Source organism: Pleurodeles waltl, chromosome 8, assembly GCF_031143425.1.
Source record: "Pleurodeles waltl isolate 20211129_DDA chromosome 8, aPleWal1.hap1.20221129, whole genome shotgun sequence".
NCBI classification, from domain to species: domain Eukaryota; kingdom Metazoa; phylum Chordata; class Amphibia; order Caudata; family Salamandridae; genus Pleurodeles; species Pleurodeles waltl.
Window position 1 is genome coordinate 359,315,811 of NC_090447.1, and position 19,754 is coordinate 359,335,564.

General features: G+C 48.9%; 1 protein-coding gene across 1 annotated transcript in view; it reads right to left on the reverse strand.

Moving 5' to 3' along the window:
* OTC (ornithine transcarbamylase) overlaps positions 1–19,754 on the reverse strand; it is a 264,368-nt gene that overhangs the window by 110,683 nt on the left and 133,931 nt on the right. Inside the window, exon 2 of the mRNA XM_069204233.1 lies at positions 8,129–8,258. Coding sequence (XP_069060334.1) covers positions 8,129–8,258 — 130 coding nt within the window. The remainder of the gene's footprint in view (positions 1–8,128; positions 8,259–19,754) is intronic.

Genomic DNA, 19,754 nt, shown 5'->3' on the forward strand with positions numbered 1-19,754 from the left:
CCACAGCCCCGCTCGCCATACGTTCTCACCTTCCCCCCTCCCTTGGAGAGCCCTGCCCACGGGACGGGGGCGCCTCGGACTTGGTGCACCTGACACTGCCGAGTGGGGCAGAGGGCCAGAACCCGGAACGCCCACAAGCTGAGGAACGCAGAAGGGGAGGGGTGGACACGACATCCCCCCCCCCCCAGGCGGGCTTCCAAGTGGACAGGGGCGGCGGATTGCAGACACGGGGACGCAATGACCTTACAGCCATGGCACAACACCGACAGTGAGGGGCCCTGGTCAGTTGGCCCCTGATGCTCCTACTACTGCATCCCTCGACTCTTGGGAGGAAGAGACTCCCCTCCCCCCTTCCTTCTCACCGCACATACATGCCAGGGGAAGCACGACCTGCCGGGTCTGACACGAACCACAGAGGAACCACGTCCTGCAAGACTGTGAACCGGGGCAACGGATAGGGTGGACCAAGCACTCCCTCCCACACTGCACAGGAAGAACGGGGGGCCTGTTGGGAACACCAGAGGGAGGACTATCCGCACCACTGCACACAGCGACAGGGGATCGACCATGCTGCCCACTACCTCCAGATCGGAGTGCCTACAGACATAGGGTGACCAAACCACTGTTGGAGTAGCAGAGATCTCACGCACCAAACCTCCCCTTCTCGTTGGTCCTACTGCAGTCACTTTATGACCTCCACTAAGTTCTGGACTCATTGCTAGGAGTGGCAGGAGCCTCTCCCCCTCCTTCTACCACATCTCTCGCTCACCCACGCACTGTTGCTGTACCCGAAGCCAGCACTCAGTGAGAGACTCCTGGGTCTCCAGGCTACCGGATCATACCCACATCAGGGAGTCTGCGATGCCTGGTGGTAGGACGTCGGGCAAGCACTCAGGCAAACTGACAAGGCAATTACTTTTCTCGGAAGCCCTACTACATTCGTGAACCCGGTCCTCTGCCCCAGAAGTGCATCCACCCACTCCACCCAGCAACATGACAGACCAAACAAAGGGAGCAATCATGGATCGCATCCTACAAGAGATATCGGCGGTGGGTCGCAGACTGGAGGGGATGGACAACACAACGGCCTCGCTGACAGCGGAGATGAAATCCATGCGTCTGGATATTGCAGGCTTTCAGTCACGGGTGACGGACTAGAGCAGCGCATGACGACGGTGGAAACACACATCACCTCCTCAGGACAGAGACCAGGAACTTATATATCTCTGCAGCAAGCTAATAGACCTGCAGGAGTGGAGCCGAAGGGACAATGTCCATTTTCTCGGATTCCTGGAAAACATTGAAGGCACAGATATTCACTCTTACCTACGGGAGACTATTCCCAAGCTCACTGGCCTAACTTTCGACCTCCCCTCGCCCGGAGTTTCAAAGAGTGCACAGACTAGGCCCCAGGTGACGGGATAAAGCCAACCAACCCCGCCCAATCATAGCATGCCTCCTGCGACACGTGCAGGCCAGCCAACTCCTACAGGCGGCCCGTACATATGGACCATTGGCAAGAGATCCAGACTGCTGACTTCTCAAAAGAGACCAGCGAGCGTAGGAAGGCATTCCTGGCCCTCTGACCCAGACTGCACCAGCTGGAAGTGAAGTATGGTCTATTTGAACTGGCGAGAATGTGGATCACTAAAAATGGTGTGTCTAAAGACTTATACGATCCTGAGGACCTGCGATTTTTTCTGGAGGGGCTTTAGACTCAGTCCATGGACACTACTACTCCGGTCTGGCTTCAGGACCTGTCTGGGGCGAATCAGGGGGCTCCGTCCCCGAATCCCATCCCCGGGGAAATGGGCTGGTCTACTGTAGACTTCCACCTCAGGGGGAGAGACCTAGAAAGACTCACGAACAACCACGAGGACAGGGTACAAGTACTGCAGGTGCTGGTGATGCACACGCAAATAACAGACAGAGACAAGTAATGTTCCCCTCTGAAGCCCACCGCGGCCCCCACCTGATGGCAAAGATGTCTGGCACATCATGAGAGCTAAGGTGTTGATGAACATGGAGTCCTGTGCACGGCGCAATGGACCTCCTACTAAGACGACGGACGGATGAGTACCTGAATATAAGTTGTCCCTGCTGTTTTGCAGTTGAATTGTATTCCAATAGGTTTTAAGGGAAAACATACTCTGTTGCTCAGACCCCGTCAGGACTGTCTGAGTCCTCTGCATAACGCGCCTATCAGATTTAGTATGTTTACCATTTGATCATATCCAACAGGTTGCTGTTCAATGTCTTAAGTAATCAATGTTATATTGCTCACATGATCGCGAACCACCTCCTCTTTCCCTCCCGGTTACCTGCTCTCCTCCCTCTTCCCCCCTCCCCTTACATCTGCATGCCCCACCGCCTCTCACCCTCGAGATAGAACCCACTGCGCTGCCTGTCCAGCCCCCGCATAGCTAAACTGTCTTCCATCCGTTGTTAGCGATCGCCGACGGGCATTGTGACTTGCGTATCTCACTTGGGGATGACTGTCCTGTGAGGCGAGGGGTCCTCAGCGGATATGATGCTGGATTCTCCCCTCCCATCCAGATGTCCCACATCCGCGTCACTGTGTGGCTAGAAACTATTACCGCAACCCTGGCCTGATGTCACCCACTGCACACGTGGCAACAGCGATGCTGCCACAGTTCTTATCACTCCCCCCCCTTTTTCAGCTCCTACCGCACCACATCATGACTCTGAGGGATTTGTTATGTCGCGGCCTATGTCCCCCCATTACTGGGTGGCCCGCTATACCTACTGTGGCCTTTTCTGTGGCGCTGGTCCCCCCGAGGCGCGGCGCTGCGCCGGCCTCCACTACATGCTCACGCGCTACTCTATAGTGCTTACTCCGACACACGGGGATTGCGACTGTGGGACTGGAATGTTTTGCGCGCCCTCTCCCGGCCGGGGGCCGGCCGGCCGAGCGTTTGGGCTCCACAGGTTTAGGTTTAGACCGGCAGCCTACAGTTCAGGACCGGCGGGGCTTTGCTGCTCCACCCCCTTCTCTCCCTTTCTTTGTTTCTTTCTTTCCTTTCTTTCTTTCCGTCTCTCTCTCTTTCTCCCTCTGATCTTCAGGTTTGTACAGTCCTCCCTCTAACTTTTTGGTTCATTTCTCATTCTTCTATTCCTCTCCCCTTCTCCTTTTCCCCTCCTTTCATTTCTCTCCTCTCTGTCCTTTTCTTCGTTCTCCCTGGTGTCTCTCCCCCTCTCTCTCTCTACCCCAAATTATCCTCCTCGCCTCACCCCCTACCGCTTCAACAACTGTCCGCAACAGTATCTCTCTTTAGATACCTGTGCTTATCTACGTCCCCCTTTCCCCTCCCCCCCACTGCCTACCCACCCCACCCAGTCCTCACGGCTGTCTCCCTACACTATCCCCTACCTCCTCCCCCCCACTACTGATCCACTTCATCCCCCCTTGCCTACCCTCCCTCGCCCATGCTTCTGGGTCCCACTATGGCTAGCTGTCCCCCAACCCCATCTATCCCATTACGGATCATATCCTGGAATGTCAACGGCCTCACTCATTTCATAAAACGGAAGAAGATGCTCTCATACCTCCACTCTAAACGGGCTAATATAGCCCTTCTCCAGGAGACGCACCTTGACAGGGCTGAATCACACAAACTGCACCGGGATTGGGTGGGAACAGCGTTATTTAGTTGCAATCCCACCTCGCAAGAACTAGGCGGTAGCGTCCCCCGGAAATGCGGCGTTGCAATATTGTTACGAAGGAGCATCCCTCTCACTGTCATTAAATCATGGGTTGACTCAGAGGGGCGGTATGTGTTCACCAAACTAAAGCTGGGGGGCTTCTCATTATGCGTGGGCTCCATCTATGCGCCAATTGGTTCAAAACGACTGTTCTTTCTGAAAATTAACCACCTTTTGACTGAAATAGGGGCAACTCGCTATGTAATTGGGGGGAGACTGGAACCTGGCTAGAGATGTGATACTGGATAGGACTGGACCCCTAGACATTAGCAGTAACAACGACAGGGCCCTACAGTCTGATGTAATGGTGGACAACGGACCATTGGAGGCTGACACACCCAGTCGACAGAGAATATACTTTCTTGTCGCCGATGCACGGCACCCAATCCCACTTAGACTATTTTCTCATATCGCACAGCCTAGTGGCTCATGCCCAGGACGCTCGATACTGGAATGTGGTCTTTCTGACCACTCCCCAATCCACGTAGCTGTCCAAGTGGGCCTGGTGTCTCCGGGTCGCAAACCTTGGAGATTTGCCGTCCATCACTATTGCTCTCCGCATGGTAAGGCATGGTTGCGGGCTCATGCGTCCACCTGCGTTCAAGATAACCTAGGCACTGTTGACTCCAAGAGGGTCGTATGGGCAGCGGCCAAAGGGACCATACAAAGACAAATGATGCAAGAGACGGCGTTAGCAAACAGAGAAAGAAAAGCACGCCAAGTGGCCCTTGAAACCGATATCAGACGTCTCACGCAGCATTACACAAGCCACCCCTCTCTTCCCATGCATAGATGCCTGGAACGTCCCTGCATGGCCTTAAACGAGCTATAAACCTCCCGGGTTCAATACGCCCTGCAACGCCTACAAGGATGACACTACGAGCAAGGAGAGAAGGCTGGTCGACTGCTAGCAGCTCAGCTCCGTCAGAGAACACCTGCCCTCGCTATACCGGCCATACACGCCCACACAGGAGAGATGCTTAGGCACCCACAAGAAATAGTCAATAAATTTGCATCCTTCTACCGACATCTCTACACACCGGAGTCAACATCAAGCCCCATCCAAATCGAGGCCTTTCTCACTAACATTGACTTACCTTCTCTTTCTGACGAGGGCCACAACCTTCTGGATGGGGAAATTAGCAGGATGGAAATTGTGAAAGTCATCTCTGATCTCCCCTACCATAAATCACCCGGGGACGATGGATTCCCAGCGGAATTTTATACGGGGGTGGGAGAGGAGATGATTGATGTCCTTCCTACATGAGGCTCTGGACGAGGCCTGCCGGACGGAATCTCTGGGTGCAATATCCAAAAGTGCCACAATAGCGGTCATACCGAAACCAGGACGGGATCCCCTACGCTGCAGCTGCTACCGGCCCATATCTCTCCTGAACGGCGATATTAAGATATTAGCCAGCATCTTAACAAACCGCTTACGCAAAGTCATTCCATCCCTAATAAACCACACTCAGGTGGGGTTTGTACCGGGCCGCACCTCCAGAAATCACCTACTCACCCTCTGCCATACTCTATGGGCATCTAGGAACGCGCTGGAGGCCGCATTAGCTCTATCTCTAGATGCCGAGAAGGCATTTGATCGCATAGAATGGCCCTACTTGTTCGCCACCCTGGCAAAATTCACTTTGGGTGACCAGTTCATTTCTAAAGTCAGCCTGCTCTATGACCACCCCACGGCACAGGTTAACTGCGGGGGATTGCTCTCAGACCCCTTTCCCATCCACAGAGGGACCCGGCAGGGATGTCCCTTTCGCCCCTTTTGTTCCTTTTGTTATGGAGCCACTAGCGGCCGCCATCCGTTCCTCTCCCTCGAAAGCAGGTCTCCCTCTGCTAAGTGGTACCTCCAAAATTTACTTATACGCCGGTGACGTCCTCCTAACCCTAACTGACCTGGAACGTTCCCTACCAGCTCTTTTGGAGATCATCAATGGATCTGCGCCCCTCTCTGGTTACCGAATAAACTTGGACAAGAGAAAGACTCTCCCACGTGAGAACGAAAGCTGCACTTCTCGGCTTCCCATTCCGATGGACCCCGAAGCGCCTCAGGTATCTGGGACTGCTAGTCAATCAAGGCCTGGACCATATGGTGGCAGACAATTTGGGCCCCCTCATTGCGCAAATGAGGCTTGACTTCGAAAAATTGACTCATCTGAGCCTTTCCATGTGGGGCAAGATACAGGCGGTGAGAATGGTCACGGTACCACACTTTGCTTATGTTTTGGGCCTACTACCCCTACAAGTACCTCTCTTAACATTAGGGCCAATTGACGCAGCAATTAGAGCCTTTGTGTGGGGCTCTATGCACCCACGACTGGCATCAGCTAAGCTAATGGTGCGCCGCTCTCATGGGGGAATGGGACTTCCCTCGGTGGAGCATTACGCCCTAGCTCTAAACCTGTCACAACTGGCTAACACACTGACTGGATCACCGGAGCAACCACAGTGCGTGGCTGTGGAGAGGATGCTGCTTTCCCATGACGAAGAAACGTAATCTAATCAAAGCTTGAACTACGACACATTCTAAGGTTATAGCACAAATTAGTAACAAAGTCAACTGTGTCAGAGTGATTACATACATTCAAGTTCAGTAGAGAAATTCATCAAGTATTCTAATTCATAATACCTATCCTCAGTGTGGATCAGCAAGCAGAGTCAGTCTTTGTACTCAGGACATCAGAAGATCAGCAAGGCATCAGGATTCAGCATCAAAATTCAGAAAACGCAAAGTCTTTAAGAATTAAAGTTAAGCATCTCTCTTTGTCAAGACACAAAATGGGCAAGAATGAACTATCCCTTTACCGTGGAGTCCTGTTAAATTTAAACTACTAAACTATGTCTCAAATCCTTATTGGTCAATGAATCGCATGTTCACACTTTGTCCAATAAAACTAAAACTCCAAATCTATGGATTCTACTTTTACACCGTTCACATGTAACAATATTGTTGCTGCTTCTACTCCAGTCAGTGTCTCCATTGTTCTCCTCCTGAGAAAGTCAGTCTCACACATTTTACACACAAAATGTTACATTAACAAGAACAACATCTTCTAGCAGTGGGTTCTCATGAGAAAAGCTTTTCAGTTATGAGCACATTTGAACAATACAAAGGAAAATTCACAGTTTTACTCTCCAGGACTGCCATTTATTAAACGTGAAGAAATACAGCTTTGACATGAGGCCTGGCAAATAGGCCAAGACCTTCACTAAGTTAAGGCCTACAATTAATAAAATTAGCACAGAATGCATAACCCTTAATATGACATATTACTCATTAGTCAAACATATATTCAACATTTCACAGTATTAAAATATTAATAGGTACATGGCGGCCCCTCATCTTAATCACATTTTCAAATGCATGCATTAATTTTCTACGTTATATTTTCCACACAAACCCATTATTCTGAATACATGAACACTCATTAAAATTTGTATTTAAACACCTGCGCTAGCACTTGCAAGACATTGGTATTTCATCAGTTTGGTAGCCAGTATTGTACTATTGCTAGGGAAAATTGCCAAATAAGGACCAGAACCTTGTCTATCTTGGATTAAACAATGACCTTCCCCTCAAAGGATGGTGTGACATCAACACGATGAAATTATCGATCGTAGTGGACTTTGGTTCCGTGACTGATTTTTGCTTTCCTATTATTATTCCAGATATTAACGTGTGAAAACTACATTGTTCACATCCAGCAATCTATGCCTCATCGACATCACAAAAATTCAGAAAATACCTTTACATTTTTGGTAGAAAAAAGGGAGCATAAATTGGTATGGGTGTTCACCCCCTGCCTACTTTATATATTTCAAAGCAGCAATGTGAAATACATGGCAACTTTCCAGCTTTATATATTTTCGAACCAGAAATATAAAATATATAACTTTGTCAAAATATGAACCAATAATCACACACACACACTCTTAAACATAGAGTGAGCCTTTTTCGTCTCTTTTCAGGAGGATACTTTATATAAAATCATTCACCTCATTGTACAGTATTGGAAACAAGGCCACACGGCACTTGTATGATGTTTATATGTGTCTCTGTGCGATTGCCAGCTATGAAGACGAGTGGAACCAACATGCCACTGTGTGAGCACAGCAATATTGCCATGAATGGAACATTTTAAATCAAATTATTAGATCGTCAATTTTTGTGTGATTCCATTTTTGTACTGAAGCGTTCACGTGGTCACCGCCTACATCTCCTTCTGTCAATAGATGATGAAGTTGAATTTTGTTTCAGTGCACAGGAACCCCAGCATTAGTAATTTTTATTAGTATTTGTTTTTAGAAGCATTTAATTCCTTCAAGGTGTTTAAGGGATATGATGTTCTGCTATTGCAAACGTCCTCTTTAGGTTGAACTAAATTCTTACCTCTCCTTTGACTTTTATTCTGCTCTTCAGGTCTGTCGCCACCCACAGCAGGTGTTTTATTTCCTCTGCAGAGTAGTTCTTTAGTGTCAGGAAATCACGACCTTTCAACTGAGCATTATTTGAAGAAGACCTGCATAAGTGAAAAAGAAAGGTGTTAATCTGGGCTACTTTCGGCTTTTTGAAATTTACAGTTCAAAGCTATGGCCACAGCGTATACGATCACTAGGTTCAGGAGTGCCCACACCCTAATATCTATCAACATTTCTCTATAATTCCATTAACTATCCATAGATGCTGGCTATTCTTAACCAACAGCATCTTATGGCGGTAGGGCACGCTTGGTAAATATTGAGCAGTGTGTGGTTACATGAGCTGAGGCGAAGACGAGGGCCGGCCGAGGGACGAGGGTGGTTATTCCCAGCCAATAACCACCTTGGAGTGACCATCCCCCTTACACAATATTGCTCATGTACATCAGACCACTAGAATTTAGAATGCAATGCACAATATTTTTGTAACTTTTGTCATGATACTATGTAAATGAGGCACGTCATTTTTCCTCTGAAGTAAGGAGGATATTCCACTGAAAAGTAATGACTCAAGGTCAAGAAAGAACACACAGAAAAAGATAGAGAATGGTTTTACTGGCAATTATAACTACTTTTTGGCAATGCTTCACTCAGGTTGGGAATTTTGGTGAACTGCAATGCTTTTTCACCAAGCCAAAATTTAAGAACCTAATGCGTATGATATTTGATACTCTATGTTTGGCAGAAAACCATTTTGTCTAAGGATAATTTTCGGTAATGATGCCTCGTGATGAAGAGATAAAGCTCAATTTTCACAAACGACTACAAAACAAGTGTTTTTGCTGTTAATTACTTATATATTTCGAGCAAACACTGAAACAAGACTAAGAACAATAAAGCTGCAGTCCTAGTACATACAAAACAATTGCAATTAACTATAGCAAGGGCAGATATGTAAATAGGGGGTATATCACCAGAAAAGGCATTATCAGAGGAGGATGCTATGAATAGAGAAGAAATATAGTTCAAGAGAAAGTACAGCTTTACCAGAGCAACAATTAAAGGAATATTACTGCTATAGACCTAATGAGACTGATGATCCCAAAGGAGGTGGCTTCCTTTTCCACTGTTTGTTCAACTCAGTTTGGCGTCAGTGTTTTAATCTCCGTGTCCCATTGTTGATGTCTCATGGTCCCATTTGTTTCATCGCTATTTCTATGTATGCAATGTTTTGCTCACATGATCTTGGCCATGGCAAAATGCAAGTATTCAATTTTTGCTACAATTCTTCCTATTAAGCTAGTCCACGTGCATAGTTTGGGAAACCATGTAGACTCTTTGTATCGGAGTGTGTAGCCCATATGAAGTATCAGATCACCTTCTTTCACGTTTCACTGGAGGGTGCTCAAGGGAGATAGATGGAGAGGTACTTTAATGCCAGTCTGTAGGAAAACAGGCTTTTTGCAGGCTTACCCACACTTTTTGTCCTGATTTTAGCTACTACCTGCTGGTTTGTGACCCTGAAACTGTACTGGAGGCTGCTAACCAAGTCCCAGTTCCAGTGGTCTCTCCATAAATAGGTAAATGTGAATTGGTATCACCAACTGGCAAAGTACTTTAACACCCTTTGAAGTCCCTAGTATATGCTATGAGTGGTACCCGTGGAATGGGTGTTAAAGGGGTCACCAGGTCCTGAAGCACTGTTTGTTCCACCCCAAGTAAGCTACTGACAGCAGGCCTCCAGTCACCCCTAAGTTAGGCCTCCTGAGCCCAGGAGGCAGGGTGCATTACATTAAAGGTGTGGACATAAAAGTGCAAGCTTATATGCCCCTATAGTGACCTTTTCCATTAAAGGTCACTATAAGTGTACAACAGCCTATAGGATAACATGGGCTGGCACCCGGGCAAACCTGAGGTCACCAGCTCCATTAGGGTACCACAAAAATGAGCCATGTTTAGTATCAAACAATGTGCCTTCTTACCCCAGACATGAATCTTGTGTTGATGGTGATGTGACATGGACCAGAGAGCTGTCTTAGAGAATCCCCACCAAGTTGGCCCAAGTTTTCCTATGCTCTGGCTGCCTGCTCATAGCTGCTGCCACCAAGGCAGAATTCTGACACTGTGGGCAGCGTTGTGAACACTCCCAGGAGTCAGGCCAATGACCTGGATGGGAAGGAGGTTACACCTCTCTCCTTCCCAGGAAGGCTATGGAAGTGGAACATCAAGGTAGTGAGCATCAAAGGGCACATCGCCTCTGCTATGTAAGTAGGCTGTCCCTCAGTTGAGGTCAAAGCTATCACCCTGCCCCCAGGCATATTTGCACCTGGGCAGGCAGGAAAATTAGGTAGTTAGGAGGCGTACACCCCCAGAAAGCTAGCCACACCTCTAGGATGAGCAGCCTGGTCTGTACAGCCAAGGAAGACTTCTGCCATTTTAAAAAGTGGCAAAATAGAGGGCCCTGGGTAGAAAAGATACCACAGCCCAGCAGATGTGGTCACCTCAGGGGCAGATTAACCACTGGGTCTAGTAGCCCATGGCTACTTGCACCCACATCCCTAAAGCCCCTAAATCTAGAATTTAAAGGGCTCCCCTGGCACCAGAACCTCATATCTGCAACAACTTGTAAAGAAAGGACAAAAGAAGACCTGCATTAACAACAGGAACTTGAACTAACAAAAGGCATGACACCTGGCCAGTGCATTGCTCTGCCTCCCATGGCTCCACCATCTAAGTAGAGCCCTTTCCTTGGCTCCTCTGAACTCCTGACCCCTGTCAGGAATTCAAGGCCATCCTCCACCCGCAGGCTTCTGCCTGCCCTCATCCCCGGTGTCTAGTGGGAGAGCTCTGCTTTCCTACTAGGCTACCTTCTGCCTCTCACCTCCTTTTGCTTTGTTGTGCTCTGCTCTCTGCTCCACTACTGTCCCTTAGTGCTACTTTTCCTTGTTTCTCTCTCACTCCGCTCTCTCTCTCACTTTCACTCTCCCCCTCTCACTCTCTCCCCCGCCGCTGCTGCCCCCACGGCCCCACCCCCTTTTCCGTCTCTGCCCCCTTTTTCATGCAATTTTTCATCCCACTCCTGCCTCCCAGCTGTCCTCTCCTCCCCCCACCTCCCTACTTAATGGTGGCCGCTGCGTGGCGGCGCCAAAGGTAAGCCCGCCTGCGCCCATCTGCACCCAGCGCCAGAACCCCTAGCTCCCATCCCCCCCACCGCCACCACGCACATCTTCACTACGACGCCGCCACCCTCTGCGCTCTCAACTCTGGCCGCTCTCCCTCCTGCCTTCAAGCCACCCCGCAGACCACACACGGACCCTGCTCCTGCCAGAACTGCACCTTCACCAGCATCCACGCCAACGAGGCAGGACGCAACCATCTCAGATGTATCCTCCTCAACACCTGCTCCGTCAACACAAGCACGCAGTAGAGCTATGGAATCTACTCGACTCAGCCTCCCCAGACGTCGCCTTCCTGACCAAGACCTGGATGAACCCCTCCTCAGCGCCTGGCATTGCCATAGCGATCCTGGAAGGCTACAAGATCACCCTTAGGGAATCGCTCCAACAAACCAGGAGGAGGCATCATTATCATCCACAAGAACACCCTCAGGATCACGACCAACACCGACGACACCCTCAGCACCGCCGAACTCCTGCACTTCAAATCCACACGGACCCAAACACCACCCTTCAAGGGACCCTCGTCTACAGGCCCCGGCCCACGACAGCAGTTCAGCGACTCCATTACCGACATCATCAGCATGCACGCTCTCACATCCACTGACTACATACTCCTCGGAGACTTAAACTTCCACCTCGAAAACACCAACGACAACAACACCAGCACCCTGCTCGACAACCTCTCCAACCTCGGCCTCAAACAGCTCACCATGACACCAACCACCTCTGCAGGACACACACTCAACCCTATTTTCTCCGCCAGCAATCACGTCTCTTTCAGCCACACCACCGAACTCCACTGGAGAGACCACCGCTGCATCCACTTCTCCTTCAAGAAACCCACAACACACCACCAACCACAACGTATCCCTCACCGCAGTTGGAACAAGGTCACTGAGGAACAACTTATCGTCACCCTCTCCCAGAACCCACCCATCGACACCACCAACACTGATGCAGCTGCCCGCAACTTCTGGCAATGGGTCAACACCTGTGCCAATACTCTTGCCCCAATCAAGAATCCCTCCAATAGATGCACCAACAGAAAGGCCTTCTGGTTTACTGCTGACCTCCACGAATCTAAGCAAAGCTGCCGAAGACTCGAAAGAAAGTGGCACCAAGATCAGACTCTGGACAACCACACAGCCTTAAAAAACGCCATCCACAGACACCACCAACTCATCCGAGTCACCAAAAGAACTGCCTTCAAAGACCGAATCCACAACAAAGCACACAGCCAAAAGGAGCTCTTCAATGTTGTGAAGGAACTCTCAAACCCCAGTTCCAACATCAACAACATCCCGCCATCCCAAGACCTCTGAGACTCCCTAGCCTCCTACTTCCACCACAAGATTGCAGACATCCACTACAGCTTTAGCATCCAGACCCCCCCAGCAACCACCAACACCACAGATTCACCTCCGACAAACCTCCTGCTCTCCTGGACCCCCGTCAATGACAACGACACCTTCGAAATCATGAACACCATCCACTCCGGCTCTCCATCTGACCCCTGCCCTCACCACAACCGCAACAAAGCAAGCTCCGTCATCGCACCCCAACTACGGAAGATCATCAACAGGTCCTTCAAGTCCGCCACCTTCCTGGAGAGCTGGAAACACGCCAAGATCAAGGCCCTCCTCAAAAAACCAAGGCGGACCCAAAGGACCTCAAGAACTTCTGGCCTATCTCCCTGCTCCCCTTCCTGGCAAAAGTCATTGAGAAGGCCATCAACAGACAACTAACCCGCTTCCTAGAAGACAACAGCACCCTGGACCCTTCCCAATCATGATTCCGCAGCAATCACATCACCGAAACCACCCTCATCGCCACGACCGACGACATCAGAACCATACTGGACAGCAGCGAAACTGCAGCCCTCATCCTCCTGGACCTCTCGGCCGCGTTCGACACTGTCTGCCACCACACCCTACACTCACCCCTCAGCAATGCTGGAATCCGTGACAGAGCCCTGGACTGGGTCACCTCATCTCTCACCGGCAGAACCCAGAGAGTCCGCCTCCCCCATTCCGCTCGGAGGCCACCAAAATTATCTGCAGGTTAGTCCATCAGCCCGACCCTCTTCAAAGTCTACATGGCCCCACTCGCTAACATCGCCCGATCCCACAACCTCAAGATCATCTCATACACCGACGACACACAGCTGATCCTCTCCCTCACCAAGGACTCCACCAAGACTTACCTCCAGGAAGGAATGAAGGCCATCGCTGAATGGATGAAGAGCAGCTGCCTCAAACTCAATTCAGACAAGACAGAAGTCCTTATCTTCGGCTCCAAACCCTCCACATGGGATGACTCCTGGTGGCCTGACACTCTCGGAACCGCTACGACTCCCACCGACCACACGCGCAATCTAGGATTCATCTTGGACCCCTCGCTATCCATAACCCAGCAAGTCAACGCCATCTCCTCCTCCTGCTTCAACAGCCTCCGCATGCTCCAAAAGATCTACAAATGGATACCCACCGAAACCAGATGAACAGTCAAACAAGCCCTCGTAAGCAGCAAACTGGACTACAGCTAATGCCCTCTATGCAGGAACCACAGCCAAACTCCAGAAGAGGCTGCAACGCAACCAGAACGCCTCTGCACGCCTCATCCTGGACATCCCCCGCCACATCACAGACCACCTGAAATACCTGCACTGGCTCCCAGTCAACAAGAGAATCACCTTCAAACTCCTCACCCACGCTCACAAAGCACTGCACAACACCGGACCAGAATACCTCAACAAACGACTCACATTCCACACCCTGACGCAGCATCTCCGCTCCGCTGACCTCACCCTCGCAACCATTCCACACATCCACAGAACTACAATGGGCAATAGATCATTTTCACACCTCACCGCCAAAACGTCGAACACTCTTCCCACCCACCTGCGCCAGACCAAAGACCTCCTTACTTTCAGGAAACTTCTCAAGACCTTGCTGTTCGAGCAGTAGCAGCACCTCCCACTCACCCTCTCTCCCTCCCCTCCTCAGTGCCTTGAGACCCTCACAAGTGAGTAGCGTACTTTGCAAATCCCTGATTGATTGATACCTTGAACCTGTGGCAACCTTCCTGGAACCGCTCAACTATGGCTCATTCTGGACCAAAAACTGCTTCCACCTGTAAGTGGGAACCTTTTGTGAGCCAACTCAAGACCAGACTTCCTTGGACTAGTGGCACTAGTCTCCTGCCCACCGCAGGTAAAAAGCAGTTACAGGTACAGAAGAAGTGCTGGCCATCGGGCCATCTTAGGGATCGCCCAAAGACAGGTGGTCCAGTGCCTTGTGGGAAGTGTAGTCCAGCTCTCCTCCAAGTTTTAGCCAGATACAGTTTTACACTGGTCCCCTGGAAGGGGAGATAGCTTCTCCTCCACCTTACCACTGCCAAGGCTTGTTGATGGCCAGTCCAGTCATCACCACCTTTACTCGACGCTGCAAATCGAGGGCATACTGCAATACCGTAATCCGGCATAACCTGTATCTCTGTTGTTGAGTTTCTGCATAAGCTTCTTCTGCTGCACCGTCTCAGTGGTATCACCAGCAACCGCAGCTCCAGCTCAGCACCAAGGATAGCCAAGCACACCTCTGTACCCAACACACCCAAGCTAGGTGGAGTTGTTATGACTGGTGAATCCTGATCAGGGGCCCACACAAGCCTAACCCCCAGTGGGCTCCCACAAACTCTACCTGACTGAGGTGGTCATTCTAACTTCAGCGGTCTTTACCAAAGACCGCCATGTAAGCACGTGCCAAAAGACCGCCAGTGATAGCATTCTGAAGACCACCATTTTACACGTCACCAACACAACACCGCCAAACAAATAACCCATAAAATGACACCATCGGCCTGAACGACGGCGTGAAACAGGTGTCTGCACCACCAGCACCGCCATGCCGAGAACATCCCGCCCGCCAAATCACGAATCACAAATCAGCACCGCGGTCTTAGCACAGCGGCAATCCATTGGTGGTCCAAACCGCTGCGGAAAAAAAGCCCCTCCACCAGAACACTGCACTACTTTGGACAATACCAATACCCCACACCTGATACACATAAACATACACCACAGAACCCTTTGCACCCAGAAAGTTCGACAGAGAAAGGCAAGAGCACCCTGACAGAAGGCACTGCACCTAGATATTACAGGCAGGATCACACTGAACACGCATCACACAACTCGCAAAATCAAGAGAAATACAACACACACATCACCACTGCACACAAACACCAGAAACCCCATGCACATCATATCACCCCAACCCACACCAACAAACAGCACACCCAGCATCCCTGCACAACACACACCCCACCACCCACAACACAACCACCATGGCAACACAAAAAAAAACACGATTCACAGACGAGGAGCTGAGGGTGATGATCAATGAAATTGTCAGAGTGGAGCCGCAATTGTTTGGAGCACAGGTCCAGCAGACATCCATAGCCCAGAAAATCGACTTATGGCAGAGGATCATCGTCAGGGTAAACGCTGTGGGAAACTATCCACACACAAGGGAGGACATTAGGAAGGGGTTGAGCGGCCTACGGGGAAAGTACAGGTCATGGCGTCCAGGCACCAAATTGCGTCATGAGAACTGGTGGTGGGCCCCCACCACTCCCCCAGAATTATCATCGTGCAGAGGATAGGTCTTAGCAATCCTATACCCAGAGGGGCTGACGGGAAATCCTAGTAGACTGGACACTGGTAAGTCAACTACCCTCCCCAGCTCACATGAACCCCTGCATAGCTTGTACCCCCACATCCCTCTCACCCCCTCACACCACCCTAACGTGCACAAACCCACCATGGACCCAATACCCACCCTTGCATGCCACAGCTCCCTACTAAAACCTTTCCCTCACAGGCCCACCTAGTGCATGGATACCCCACACTGCAGCAAGTACTACAACTACTACAATGCAACACTCCCTACCCTTGCATGACTGCTAAATCCACTTCACATCTCTGCACCTGCATGTAAAACCATGTCACCCCCCTTCACCAACAAGTAATTGGAATGCACATCAGTACATAGCAATGACAGTAACAAGACCAATACCAACTATTGGCTAAAATAGGACCATTGCAACATTCCACTAATGGAAACACAAGCAGTAGTCTAGTAACAGTCAGTGTCATTACTGCCCTGCAAATCCAGTGAATGATGGCATACAACTATGTGTATCACTTGTACAATACCATCATGTGACACAATACCTCTCATTCCACAGGTCTCCCAAGTACTGCCACATATCAGAGAATGCCAGTGACTGAAGGCCCAGGCCTGGAGGCAGGTCTAATAGTGGAGGAATCCCCTGGATATCTGGATAGAGATACCTGGCCCATCAGGCATGAGTGGTCAGTCCACCACCACCTGTCTCACCCTGCCCACAACTGATCCCACCTCCCCTGTGGTATCCATTGCACAGCAGAGCCCACCTTCCCAAATCTGTACCCCAAAGTCACATCCAACATCAGTGTTCCCCACAGGACAGGGGCATGAGTCAGCATTGCAATGCCAAGACAATGACAGTCCTGGTAGGGGGCAGACTGCACCAGGGGCACAGGCACAGGGGGCAAGGGCCGGTGGGAGGGCAATTGTGGGCCAAAGGATAAGGCAGCAACAGGACACGACTTGCCAGGAGGCTGTCTCCGGAGTCCTGGGAGTCGACCGGCATACCCAGGAGAAGATAGGCCAGATAGTCACCACCTTGCAGGAGACCCAAAGGCTGCAGGGGGAATACCACCAGGAGGCCATGCAGCAGTGGCAGGTACGCAATGCCACATGGTCTCATTGCTAGGGGAGTTCAAGGAACTCAACACCATCCTGCGTACATCCTCCACCCAACAGCATCCAGTAGTCACACACCACTGCCCTCTACATCAGCACCTGCTACTGGAATGTAAGCCCAGCAGGAGGACAAACAGGCCACCAGCACCCCTACCCCTGCATTTGAGGGACTCCCCGTAAAATATGTCAGCCATCCATACATCCTGCAGGACCTGAGGCAAAGACCAATCCCGTACCAGGAAGTGATCCCTCTCCTGAACTGTCACCCTTGTGTGTCACTGTTACTCCCTGTTGGCTGCCCAATGCCAAGTTCCCATCATCCCAAAGCTAATGGAAGCAGGACCTGTGAAACATACAGCTGGACCACCCACTCTGATCTTCACCTAAACCAAGTCCCCACTCCTCTGGACTGTAATGTAAAACAATCAATAAACACCAGTTTGCACAAGACATGGTACATGTGTCTTCATTGTTTAAAGTGGCATTTCTGTTTACAAGCAAAAATCAATTACACATATTGACACTACAAGAATGTCCAAGTGACAGACATAGTAGGAATCTCCAGCAGGAGTGTAAGTACATCCATATTGTAGTAACCTCCAGTATCAAGGATGCCAATAGGCATATCAGTAATCAGCTTGCAAACAGACATGTGACCTGAAGAGGGAAAATGACATGGAATTAGGCTCAATGTCGCAAGGCATGTACTCCATATTCCTACATCAACAGCAGTAGAACACAAACACAGGATGACTGCCCCAGCAGCTATGATACCACATATGTAAGGGCCTGCATTGTCACTCACACACATGTGTAGGAAAGTAAAGATTTCACATAGGTGACATCCTATACCAATCACCTCCTTGAGTAGTCAGGAACAGGTAGTTGCCACACAGTAGCTGACAATGTAGCATTATAGGCCTACACAGCAGGACAAGCCTCATAAGTCCCCTTTGCATTTACCCAAACAGTCAGACTGAGGATCCATAACCTTTGGTTCAACCATAAGGATGTTCCATTATGGCACTAGCATTTCACACATGTCATTGGCAGCAATGCATTTCCACTACCCCTCATGGTAAGTTAGCTACCTTTTAGGGTAGGAAACCAAGATGGAAGGCAGTAGTCCATAAATATCCTTACAATTTGTCATCCACCTTCTAAACCGTTGACAACTGTTTAAATGAAAGGAAAGTATCAACACTTTCCTCTTATGAGAAAGTGCTGATAAGATCAGTGGAGGACAAAGTCAATTCCAAACTATGCTAAATTAAATTACCAAAAAGGCTCTCAATTGCCTCTATTAGCATTGGATTTATTTAGTGCATACAGTTAAAGTCATATTGGCAATCTAGCTAGCATGAATACTATAATGCAGAAAATCAGTTGTATGTCTCGCACATAAATTGTCAAAAGTAATAATTTACAATCCAGTTTAAAAAGAAGTCAAACAAATACCTGGTAATTTAAAATAAGTAACAAGTGTCCTCCATGAGAAAACTCATTGTGTACTCAGAAAATAAAATCCATAAGTGGTGCACTTGTCAAAATGTTTGGTATCTAGTTAAATAAATTTGCAGTGCAATATTTGTGCCACGTTACCTACATAAGCTTGCAGTCAATTAAAACCAAAGCAAAAATAACCAAAAGTGCTAATACATGAGAAGATTCACCCCTAGTAAATGCTCTAGCAAACAATATCTTCAAACAGAACTATCAGTGCTAGAACACCAGGGATTCAAGCAAAACAAAGCAAAAAAACTCCTTCCAAAAAACTCAAGCCTTTTTAATAATGAGCTGAACGATACAGATTATACAGAAAAATATTGTGGCATTATAAAATACATAACAATTGTTAGCAAAAGATTTGGGAAACTATAATGTTACATCAAATTAAACACATTTCTCTTGCCTTCCATCCCCACACGTTGTATTTCTTAAATACAGTAACATTATGTACTTCTATGCAAACATTCATTATTATTGTAATCTTTTCACCAAAAGCAGGATATCAACTTTAAAATAAATTGCATTAATTCATGCTTTTGCACAAACCCTTCTTCCTGCAGGTAACATGGGAAATTAAACTTCATAAAATAGATAATGAAGACTTTCCCTACTCTCAACCATCCCCATATTACAGCCTTGAAAAGTTACCTCTTGTTAGCTAAGAAAACAAGCATTTACAATGCAATAGGTCTCGCATCTACTTCAGTTGGAGCTATTGGCATTGTAAATGTATAACTGGACTTCTTTTGCCACATTCATCGGTCAACCCTAACACATATTGTAATCCTTTCTGCCACATAATTCCAATAGTTTTGCATATAACTAAAGGGCCCTTAGGCCCCTCTTGTGCGCCCTGCTTGTCGTATAATTTATTTTCACATTATTGGGAAAACTGAAGTTCACCTCCCCACCATCTTACTGATCAAGCTACATCCCTGCTTGTTCCCTGCTGCTCCCAGTAGTGTATCTGTGGAAAAGACGGTTGCACTGCTCTGCTGTTACAAATTTTCTATGTGTGAAACTTGCACTACTGCTACTTGTGCAATACCTGGTCTATACATAAGGATATCTTGCACTGTAGCTGTCTGGACTGTACTTGATCTAT